The 11,622-nt window shown below is 39.0% G+C and overlaps 1 protein-coding gene across 1 annotated transcript in view; it reads left to right on the top strand.

Moving 5' to 3' along the window:
* The first annotated feature begins 6,850 nt into the window (after positions 1 to 6,850).
* LOC115416082 (dual specificity protein phosphatase 3-like) overlaps positions 6,851 to 11,622 on the top strand; it is a 14,158-nt gene continuing 9,386 nt past the window's right edge. The window contains exon 1 of the mRNA XM_030129790.1: positions 6,851 to 7,077. Within this exon, the coding sequence (XP_029985650.1) occupies positions 6,956 to 7,077 (122 nt within the window). The 5' untranslated portion in view covers positions 6,851 to 6,955. The remainder of the gene's footprint in view (positions 7,078 to 11,622) is intronic.

Genomic DNA, 11,622 nt, shown 5'->3' with positions numbered 1-11,622 from the left:
GACGAAGGTAGATTTCTGAATACAAACCTGTGAAGACAAATAACTTGACTGCTTCTGTGAATAATCATTCCAAATCAACCATTCAAGTCCCCAGATGTTTGAAGGTTTTCCTTAAAAACACTGGAATAAAGCAGTTAAAGCTCCACCGTATGATGGGGCATTTTGACACTTTTCTAATGTCATCTTCAAATGCTCCGAATAAACGTGTGTCAAACTAAAATGTAAAAAAAATCCACCAGGTACTGAAACTCAAAATATTTCATTCTCATATATTGCTCATATTTCTGATTAAAGTCTGACCGAATGAAATAATTGGCCGAACCTGGCTGAGCCTCCTGTCAATCATCCATTATTGCCGTCTCCACATCCTATATGTGTCCCTCTGAATCTGATGCTTCACTGGTTCTGCTCCTCCAGTCTGCTGACCACTGACCACAGTCTACTGACCACTGACCACAGTCTACTGACCACAGTCTACTGTCTAGGATGTGAATGGACAGAACTGAAATGCACATGTGGAAGGAAAAAACAGATTTATGAACAGAAACAACCAAAGGGAACAAACAGAAGTCTGATGAATGAAGGATGGAGATAAAAGTCTGGAAGTCAGCTGTACTGGACTGAACAGGTCTGCACAAAGCTCAGCTTTTATGACCGCGGGACTCAAACATGTACATGTACCTGGTGTCACACATGTAGGATGAGAAATGTATGGACTACGAAACCTCAAATGTCCACGGAAAATTCGCAGAGGCCACGTGTTCACAGTGTGTGCACCCGTTGCCTGGACACTTCATCTCCGCAGTGAAGACCCTGACCCAGCGCTGCACAGACCACACCCTTAAATACAGACCACACCCTTAAATATAGACCACACCCTTAAATACAGACCACACCCTTAAATTCAGGGTCTACTGATGGAACAGGAGCCGCAGCAGGTGGATGATGTATCTGATTACTGAGGGAGGGGTCCACAGACACGCCAAAGTGGACCAGACCTCCACCTCCACATCAACCACACACATCAGGAGGAGAGCGTCAGAGCTCAGCAATAATGAGGGATTTACATGCAGTTCTATCAGACCGCCCACTGTGTTGGATTTCAACGCAGAAGGGGTACCCCCTGCATCAAACAGTGCCACTACGGGGTTCTGACCATGCGTCAATTTCTGACAACTTGGGAAGCGGGCGGGGCTTTGGAGGGAGGCGGGTTGTTCATGTTCAAACTTTTACTAAGTGCTGTGAGAAATGCCACATCGGTAGGTAGAGCTGTAATAAAAAAAAAACAATGTTTCTGAGTTCAAACACCATGATTATTTGCAAAGCAGGAAGGATCTCTGATCCTGTTCTGGCCTTTTAGTACAGTCTTTAATAGTGCTGGGCAGCGATTCAAATTTTTAATTGCAATTAATCACATGGATTTCTGCAATTAACCAAGATTAATTGCATAGTTACAGGGTGGGGAAGCCAAATGTACACTGAACATTTAGTTGTTTTTTCTCAGCAGACACTACGTCAGTTGTTTTGAACCCAAACATATACTGATGTCATAATCATACCTAACACTATTATCCATACCTTTTCACAAACTTTTGCCCATATGAGTAATCAGGAAAGCAAACGTCAAAGAGTGTGTGATTTGCTGAATGCACTCGTCACACCAAAGGAGATTTCCAAAATAGTTGGAGTGTCCATAAAGACTGTTTATAATGGAAAGAAGAGAATGACTATGAGCAAAACTATTACCAGAAAGTCTGGAAGATACTATTAAAGAAGAATGGGAGAAGTTGTCACCCCAATATCTGAGGAACACTTGTGCAAGTTTCAGGAAGCATGTGAAGGCAGTTATTGAGAAAGAAGGAGGACACATAGAATAAAAACATTTTCTATTATGGACATTTTCTTGTGACAAATAAATTCTCATGACTTTCAATAAACTAATTGGTCATACACTGTCTTTCAATCCCTGCCTCAAAATATTGTACATTTTGCTTCCCCACCCTGTATATGGAGGGGCTCTGCCGTCATCAACAGCGTGTATTTCCTTTCAGTGATATTTCAGACTGAAGTACTCTGGTGATAAAAATAATTGCACATGTCAGTGCTCCCCCCCCCCCCCCCCCACCATCTGAAGACATTTCAAATGAAAATGTCCATGGAACAGACCGCTACTGTTACACATGTTTATGTCCACACAGGTTTATTTACAGCTGGGAGTGATTGACAGGAGTCTTAGTCCCACTAATCAGTACTAATACTAATAACTAATAATATGTGATGTTCAGTTGTTCAAAGTAAACAAAGGGGGCCCTCTAGTGGTCAGAATAAGTGTCACTAACGTATGTTTTGTCCTTGCGGTGTTCCCGTAGTCAGTTCGGACATAAGAAGGAACTAACAGACACGTTTCTTTCACTCTGTTTGTATGGACAGGTAAACGTTTGCCTGTGAGTATTTTCTGTTCAGTTGTTGTCAGAATGAATAGTATCAAATATCTCTGATGTGAACCTTTGTTGCTGGATAAAAAGACGTTGTAAATCTTAAATTAATCTGTAAATGCTAATCATTAGCATGTCTATGGATTTTCCCATTCAAGTTAGCATCAAGCTAGCAGTCTTTTTTCCATTCATTTAAATGTATAATGCCATGTAAATGTACTAAGGCAGTGAACAGAACTCAGACATGTTTTGTTTGTATGTGTCAGTTTTACAGTGAGTCTACAGGAACAGATTTGGACACAAGTTTTGGGCTTTTCTTGGTAAACCTGTCGTCTGTCTGCAGCTAATCGCTACACGCACACAAGCAGAAGAATAGGAGTTAGAACAAAATGGCATTAACAGGAGATTTTTAAAAATTTTCGCGTTATTTAATGAATGCGTTAATGCAGTAATAACGCGTTAACTTGCCCAGCCCTAGTTTTTAAATAAAGCTTATTATTATTTAAATAAAGCTTACATTTAACCCTTCATATCATTTAGATCACAGGTGTCAAACATGTGGCCCAGGGGCCAAAACTGGCCCGGCAAAGGTCCCAATCCGGCCCATGGGATGAATTAACAAAGTGCAAGTTAGGGCATCAAACTCAAAAATAATATCATAATAATATATAAATAATGACTACACCATTTTTTTCCTCTTTGATTTAGTGCAAAAAACATTAAATTATGAAAATGTTTACATTAACAAACTATCCTTTAACAATAATATGTGAATAACCTAAAATGTCTGAAGTAAATTAAGTGCAATTTTAACAATATTCTGCCTGTGACTAATAGTTTTGTGCCTTTGTAGATCGGATCTGTAATGCATATGTATAAATGATAAGTTGAGGCAGAATATTGATAAAAATTGTACTTATATTTCTTTAAAAAATTCATTTTTTACAGGTTATTCACATCCTTTTTGTTTGGATAGTTTGTGAATGTAAATACTGGCTTAACTGAATGTTATTTTTTGCGCTAAAACAATTTGGAGTTGTCATTATTTATTGGTTATCATGCTATTATTTTTCTGGTCTGGCCCACTGCAGATTAAATTGGGCTGAATGTGGCCCTCGAAAGAAAATGAGTTTGACAGCCCTGATTTAGATTGACTCTTTGGGTTCATCTGGAATGTGTTTCAGAGTATGGGTGAGAGCGTCTGCATATTGTTATTTTTTTCCTTTTCAAACAGATTGTAGTTGGACTTGTGTGTAGAGATGATGGAATCCTTATTAGGTCTGAATGAACCGAACACTTGAATGCCCATGCAGTCTGTTCTGAACTTTTATCGCTGACGTGGGGTTGAAACAGCGTCAGTGCTTCGGTCGTGCTCTTCAGACGTTGCCATAGCTTCAGTTGTCCACCAGATGTCACCGTCACTGAAGGCTTGAAGCTTTGAATCTGTTTCAGCACATTTGTTTGGAAAGCCTCAGTGCTTCATGAGGCTTCACTTTCCCACCACTAAGTTTAACTTTGTTTGGTAGTGATGGGTCCGGCAACACCGATACGTGGGCGCATGCGTCGAGCTCATCGAGCAAAACCTCGTGTGGGTGCGCGTATCGCTTTAAGAAAGTCATGTGACCGATACAGGAAGTGTTTGGAACTGACACTGAGGCGCCAAACTGTGTTTCTAAGGAAGCCCATCTGTCAACGGGATGAATGTGACAAAAGAACCTCTGATCTTTGTGGTTCATCGTCAAATTCATCCAGAACTATGGAGCAGCCTCAAACCAAAAGAAAGGTTTGAGCCGTGTGGGAGCATCTGGATCTGATCTGGGAAAAGAAGGCATTTGTTTGAATGTCCTTGTAGTTTCATCCTCTTCCTGTCAGAGTTTCCACTGGATCTGTCTGAATTCAAACTCATTTCAAAGTGACTCTTCGTTTACTCTTCATATTCTCTTCTGCAGGTTAAATGTGGCATTTGTTGGACAGAACTTTCCTCTTTAAACTAAAGCGCCTCCTCGATGCTGAGGTATTCTAGGGCCAGGCATGAGAAAGTCCAGATCCACCAGGACCAACTCAGATACACAGCCATTATACTACTGACTCACACCTGCTTTACTGATAATCAATTCCTACTAATTTAGTCTTTACTTCATTTTTAACCATCAAGCTCAAAATATTGGAAAAACTTATTTTTTTGGATAAAAATTTGTAAAAATAAATAAATAAATAAATAAATAAATAAATAAATCCCAGTCCACAAGCATCCTCATTCACAACATGTTCACTTAAATTTTCCTGTTATGATCCATGTTCACATTATTTATTGACTGTAGGGATGGAACCATATGACAATTTCATATCACAGTCATTGTGACCAAAATTATCACGGTTATCATTATTATCACAGTATTGTTGAAATTGTGCTCAAATGTTCAAAAAGTACTGATACACACACTGAAAGAATTGAACCAAGGTGTATTTTGAAAAAAACAAAAACAAAACAAAACAACAAAACCAAATAAAATAATAGTCACAATGCACTTTCTCTTGGCAGAAACATTCACATATTAACCCTTAGTGGTCTGAGTCTATTCTGTCTGTTTTTCAGTCCTTTTGATTTGGCCTTTATATACTATAGAAACAAATGTTTACTATACCCATGTTTGGTTTGGTATCCTTTTTTTCAGCACAAGTTCATTTATATCATCTGTCTATTGTTTTTTTCACTTTAACCTACTATAAAAACATAAAAGGACAGAAAACACAAAAAAAGATCAAATCCAATTTGAAAAATGTATATAATTTATTGCATAAATAACACACAGATGCTTAACAAACCTTTTCAAAGACTTTAAAAGTGAATATTGGTTCCAAATATTAAGTATAGAAAATTAAAATCGTAATGAATTCAAACTACAGGGTGGGGAAGCAAAATGTACAATATTTTGAGGCAGGGATGTAAAGACAGTGTATGACCAATTAGTTTATTGAAAGTCATGAGAATTTATTTGCCACAAGAAAATGTCCATAATAGAAAATGTTTTTATTCTATGTGTCCTCCTTCTTTCTCAATAACTGCCTTCACACGCTTCCTGAAACTTGCACAAGTGTTCCTCAAATATTGGGGTGACAACTTCTCCCATTCTTCTTTAATAGTATCTTCCAGACTTTCTGGTAATAGTTTTGCTCATAGTCATTCTCTTCTTTCCATTAGAAACAGTCTTTATGGACACTCCAACTATTTTTGAAATCTCCTTTGGTGTGACGAGTGCATTCAGCAAATCACACACTCTTTGACGTTTGCTTTCCTGATTACTCATATGGGCCAAAGTTTCTGCAAAGGTATGGATAATAGTGTTAGGTATGATTATGACATCAGTATATGTTTGGGTTCAAAACAACTGACGTAGTGTCTGCTGAGAAAAAACAACTAAATGTTCAGTGTACATTTGGCTTCCCCACCCTGTATACTGAAATATTTGACATAAAAGCAGATCATAGGTGTTTTTTTTGCCTAAAAGTGCGGTAATCAAACACAGTTATCATGAGAATTAGAATTTAAACAGTAATACTAACCGTCTGCAATTTTACCACAGTTTATCATTATACCAGTAATCGTTACATCCCTAATTGACTGTATCTAAAAATATTAAAGATATTTTAAATTTAAATGAAGATATGAAATAATACAATATAAAATACAATGACTTAAATTGTATTATTGTATATACTAAATCTATCTTTTGGGTCTGTACACTGGGTTGCCTGTAGGGGTTTTGAATGTCCAGCAGGTGTCAGTGTTCAGTCCCACAGTATCAGTACAGTTTGGACATGTGTCCAAACGCCTCATCTCCCCATCATTATTATTATTTAGTGTCCGTGCGTTAGTGGATTTGAAAGGGTTTAGTGAACGGTGTTTTAGTGTTTGGACTGACCCTGTCCTTGTGTCCAGGTCCGTCAGTGAAAAGAGTCCCTGCAGGAGCGACAGTCCTTAAGAAGGTTCCGGCCTGGACCAAGACGGACATGTGGAGGGGAGCCAGGAGGAGGATTTGACTGGTTTATGGGTTTTATTTATCTGTGGTGTTTGGGTTTAGAGTTTTAGGTCTGGAGCTTGGGTTTGATAGAGGTTATGGGTGTGGGTTTATGGAGCTTTTACATTAGTTTGAACAATGTATGCAGATCAGTAACTCCCCTGTGGACTTGTAGTGGTTTTCTCCAGTGGGCTGAACAGAATTAAAGGAGCCAGTTTCCAGCAGTTGTGCTTCTGCTGCTGGAGAAGACGCTGCCGCTCCACCCTCCGTCTGCACTGGAGCTTTTTTAGCCTTTGCACTTTTTTAGCATTTGCACTTTTGTTTAGAAATAGGGAGAATTGAAAATATTTGAAAAAAATTGTGGACCACACCGTCTCCTGCCTCTGCCTCATCTCTGTCCTGATTTCACCGATGTCCAACCGCTAAACGGCCAGACGACGTCACACACTGCCTGTCTGTCTGTCTGCCTGCCTGTCTGTCTGTCTGCAGACACCAGACAACATGTCAAACTTCGACGTCAGTCTGGCTCAGCTCAATGACCTGCTGACAGATGAGGGGGGGTTGTACAGCTGGCCCACCCAGCCCTTCCACCAGGTCTACCCCAGGATCTACGTGGGCAACGCGTGAGTCACTGGACCCACTGGACCCACTTTAGTTTGGGATGATCCACTGTTTTAGACACCTGTTTATTATTATTATTATTATTATTATTATTATTATTATTATTGCAAAAAATACAATTTCTCATAGACACAACAGGAAACGGCACTGCAAACATCAGGATTAAAAAAAAAAAAAAATCAAGGAATTAACCCATTAATGAACCCATATTGACCCAAATGTCAGCATCTACTGATCTAAACTGTTTCATACCTGCTGATCCTGTTGAGCGATCAGAATCAGAATCAGAATCAGAATCGCCTTTATTGTCATTTGACAGCACAGAGTACATCAAACAAAACTGAGATCAATAATTATGGACATGGTGCTGCTGCTCCTCACTGGTGCACCACCACTGAACCCTTTTCTTTGAAATTTGCAGTGAAGAACAAGATAATGCAAAGCACAAATATAAGACATCATACAGTTTTCACACAGCACACGTGGACACAAGCTGGAATTTTTTCGTGGATTGAAAGGAATTCGGGGATAGGATGAAAAAAAGGAAAAGGTCGACAGCAGGCAAGATTTGGGGTTTGGGGTGAGGAGGGTGTATGTGTGTTGTGTATGTGTGTATGTGTGTTGTGTATGTGTGTATGTGTGTTGTGTATGTGTGTATGTGTGTTGTGTATGTGTGTTGTGTATGTGTGTATGTGTGTTGTGTATGTGTGTTGTGTATTTGTGGAAGGTGTGCAAGTTAAGAGACGCAGTCGGTCCGTCTGTCCTTCAGCTGGTACCAGTTCTTATCAGTTCACTCCAGTGTCGGCTGCTGGTCTTTCAGACACGTGAAGCTCATTGTCGGCTTACATTTAAAAAAAAAAGTCAAGTCATTTAAACATAAATTCATCCTTCGTTCCTTTTTAAGAAAATGCTCAGTGACCTTATCGTACCAACTAAACAAGAAAATGTTGAAATTCTGTTAAATTGAAACAGTTCGTCCAGTGGTTGTGTTTTCTTCCAGGTCAGTAAATGAACAGTTCATTTGGTTTCTGTGATTTCACAGCAGAATGTGTGACGGTATTAAACTGAACTGTGTCAGTGAAGGAGCAGATCTGAAAACAGCTGTCAATCAAACCGCATTCAGCCTTTGGACCCATCCTCCAATCAGCACCTAGAAACCTGGCGTCCAGCCCGGCCGAGCTCCGCCCACAGCTCCATTCACCCCCAGAGACACCAAGCGTCTGGGGGCGGGACAACATGGTGTCATTTATCCAGTGCTGGTCCAGTTTAGAGTCAGTTCAGACCAGTTCCACTCAGTCCCATTGAAGTGCATGGACGCTGAGCGTCTACGACAAATGCACTGAGCAGAGATGGAGGAGAAAACACAGACACGGGAATGGAGGAGAAGTGAACAACATCCAGTCCACTGATCTGGGATCAAACTGATTCTGAACCAACTGGTCTGAGAGATGAACGTGTTCCAACACATTTGGAGTCAATGAAATGAAAACAACTGAACAGATTTGAGCATTTAATGGGAGTCATTTTAGGGTCAGAGGAGCTTCCACTGCAGTCTGACACTGAACAGCTGTGGTTCACTCTGGTTGTCCTGACCATGGAAGATGTTTGGACTGCAGGGGGGGTAGATCAGAGAAGAATCTGCTGCTTCTCAGCTCTCAGGGGAAAAACAATTTAGTCCATGGGGTAAATTTGTTTTCTGCTTTAACTGAGTATAACTTCATTTAGTTCGACCTGGCCTCAGCATTTCTTACATCTGCGCAGAAAGGTCTGTCCACAGTTCGTCTCATTTCTCCTTCAGTCCTGCAGATTGATGAAGTCCTTCTACATTGGCTCTCAGTCCTTCTGCAGTCTGGCCCACGACATAATCCAACTTCTTATACCAGTCCTCAGCCCGTCCGTCCGTCCAGGTCTGGCACACTGTCCCCAGACTGTGTCACCGCCCGTTGGCATTCCTTCACATTACCACCCACCGCTCTGAAGTGCTTCTCAGTTTCCACCGACAGCAGCGGGGTCTCTTTGGTTGCTGCTGTCTCGCTGATTTTGCGACAGACCAGGACAACTCCAAGACCAATCAGAAGGTGTCCCGCTATCATAAATCCAAATAGGTCGATGTCTTCGATGTCCTCCACCGACAGAGCAGACAGACGCACCACCCTCCGCTTGTCCCAAGCGTCCATGGTGGATCCGGCTGCAAATGTTCCGTCAGGGCAGGCGGGCCCCAGGGCCGTTCTTCCTGGGTGAAAAAATCATGTCAATTGCACTGAGTGACCAGTTGATCAATTCCATATTTGCTGTTGGAGAGCTCAACAAGCAGGAGATCCAAAAGTAAAGTAAGTCAGATGAGAAACTGCAAGGCCAAGCAGAGTGGAGAGGCAGAAAAAAGACAGCAGAGCGCAGAGAAACACCTCTGCTGTCTTCAAAGGACAAGACAAAACACTTTTAAACTCTGACAGAAGCCACTTTAGTCATTTTATATGATTTTGTTTTTTTTAATGTTAGCAGAACCACTGGGGTCTTTTAGTCTGCATTGGTATTTATTGATTATTTATTGTTGATGATTTAAATGCATTTATTCGAAGTTGCTTTCAGTGATCCTGTATTTGTGCACTGATTTGTTTTGTTTGTCATGTTGCACTTTGGATGAGGCTGATGTCTGTGGTGGGCTGCAAATGAGTTGCCCATATGGGCTCAATAAAGTTTTCTGAATCTGAATCTGAATCTGAATCCACTACTCCTATCAATCCATGTCAATAATTGGTGTAAAATACAGTTTTATCTTGATTCTTTGTAGGATGAAATGGACAAAAACATGTCAAATGAGAATAAAATGACCAAAATACTTGAAAAATTTGGAAATAGTTATCCAAAAAAACCTGAAATATGGCATAAAATTGAACAAAAATGTGTAAAGTGAGGACAGAATCACAAAATACTGGACAAATGAGGAAAAAATTATCCAAAATAACATGAAATATGGCATAAAAGTGGAATAAATCCTTCTAAAGTGAGGACACAATCAACAAAATACTGGAAAATGAGAAGAATTCATTATTTCATAAGGTGCAGAACCCTGTATTTATTCAGTTAACCCTCAAAAACCAGAACCATCGACTGATGGAACTGTTGAATTCCTGTTGATCCACTTATCCACAGTGTCAAACATGCGTCCTGGGGTCCAAATCCAGCCCACCAAAGGGTCCAGTCCGGCCCTGGGATGAATTTGTGAAATGCAAAAATTACACTAAGATATGAACAGTCCTTTTAGTTCAGGTTCCACATTCAGACCAGTTCAGTCTGCAGTGGGTCAGACCAGTCGGATACGATCATAAGAACATAGAAATAATGACAACTGCCAATGTTTCTGTTTGGAAATGTCAATGTTTTCATGTATTTACACTAAAACATAATATAATTTTGCAAAAAAATGTGAATAACCTGAACAACTATGAACAACCTGAAATGTCTGAAGAGAAGTAAGTACAATTTGAACAATATTCTGTCTGTTATTAAATGTTCTGTGTAGGGATGGAACCATAGGAAAATTTCACATCATGGTTATTGTGACCAAAATTATCACAGTTCTCATTATTATTGTGGTGTTAGTGAAACTGTGCTCAAAATGTTCAAAAAGTACTGATACACACACTGAAAGAATTTAACCAAGTTGGATTTAATAAATAAATAAATAAATAAATAAATAAATAAATAAATAAATAAATAAATAGTCCCAATCTTCCTTCTGTGTCAGAAACATTCCATTATTAACCCTTAGTGGTCTGAGTCTATTTTGTCTGTTTTTCAGTCCTTTTCATTTTGCCTTTATATACTATAGAAACAAATGTTTACTATAATAATAATAATAATAATAATAATAATAATAATAATAATAATAATAATAATAATAATAATACATTTTATTTGTATAGTGCTTTTCATGGAAGTCAAAGACACTTTACATCCAGCAGATAAAAAAGCAGAAACCAAACACATGAAAAACAGTTCAAAGCAGGTGCAGAAGCAGGTATAGGAATATGAAACTGTTAAACATTAAAAGCATCTTAAATAAGTGAGTTTTATACCCATGTTTGGGATCTGTTCTATTTTAGCACAACTTCATCTATATCATCTGTCTATTATTTTTTTCACTTTAACCTACTTTAAAAACACAAAAGGACAAAAAACACGCCAAAAATATAAAATCCAATTTGAAAAATGTATATAATGTATTGCATAAATAACACACAGATGTTTAACGAACCTTTTCACAGACTTTAAAAGTGAATATTGGTTCAAATATTAGGAATAGAAAATTAAAATCATAATAAATTCAGACTATACTCAGATATTTGACATTAAAGCAGATCTGTACATAGGGTTTTTTTCTCTAAAAGTGCGTTAATCAAACACAGTTATCATGAGAATTAGAATTTAAACGCTAATACTAACCATCTGGGATTTTACCGCCGTTTATCGTTATACCGATAATCGTTACATTCCTAGTTTTGTGTGTTTGTAGATCCTGTGTGATCTGTCAGTTGTAATGAACA

This window comes from Sphaeramia orbicularis, unplaced genomic scaffold, assembly GCF_902148855.1.
Source record: "Sphaeramia orbicularis unplaced genomic scaffold, fSphaOr1.1, whole genome shotgun sequence".
NCBI lineage: Eukaryota > Metazoa > Chordata > Actinopteri > Kurtiformes > Apogonidae > Sphaeramia > Sphaeramia orbicularis.
This window is presented reverse-complemented; position numbering and strand designations above follow the sequence as displayed.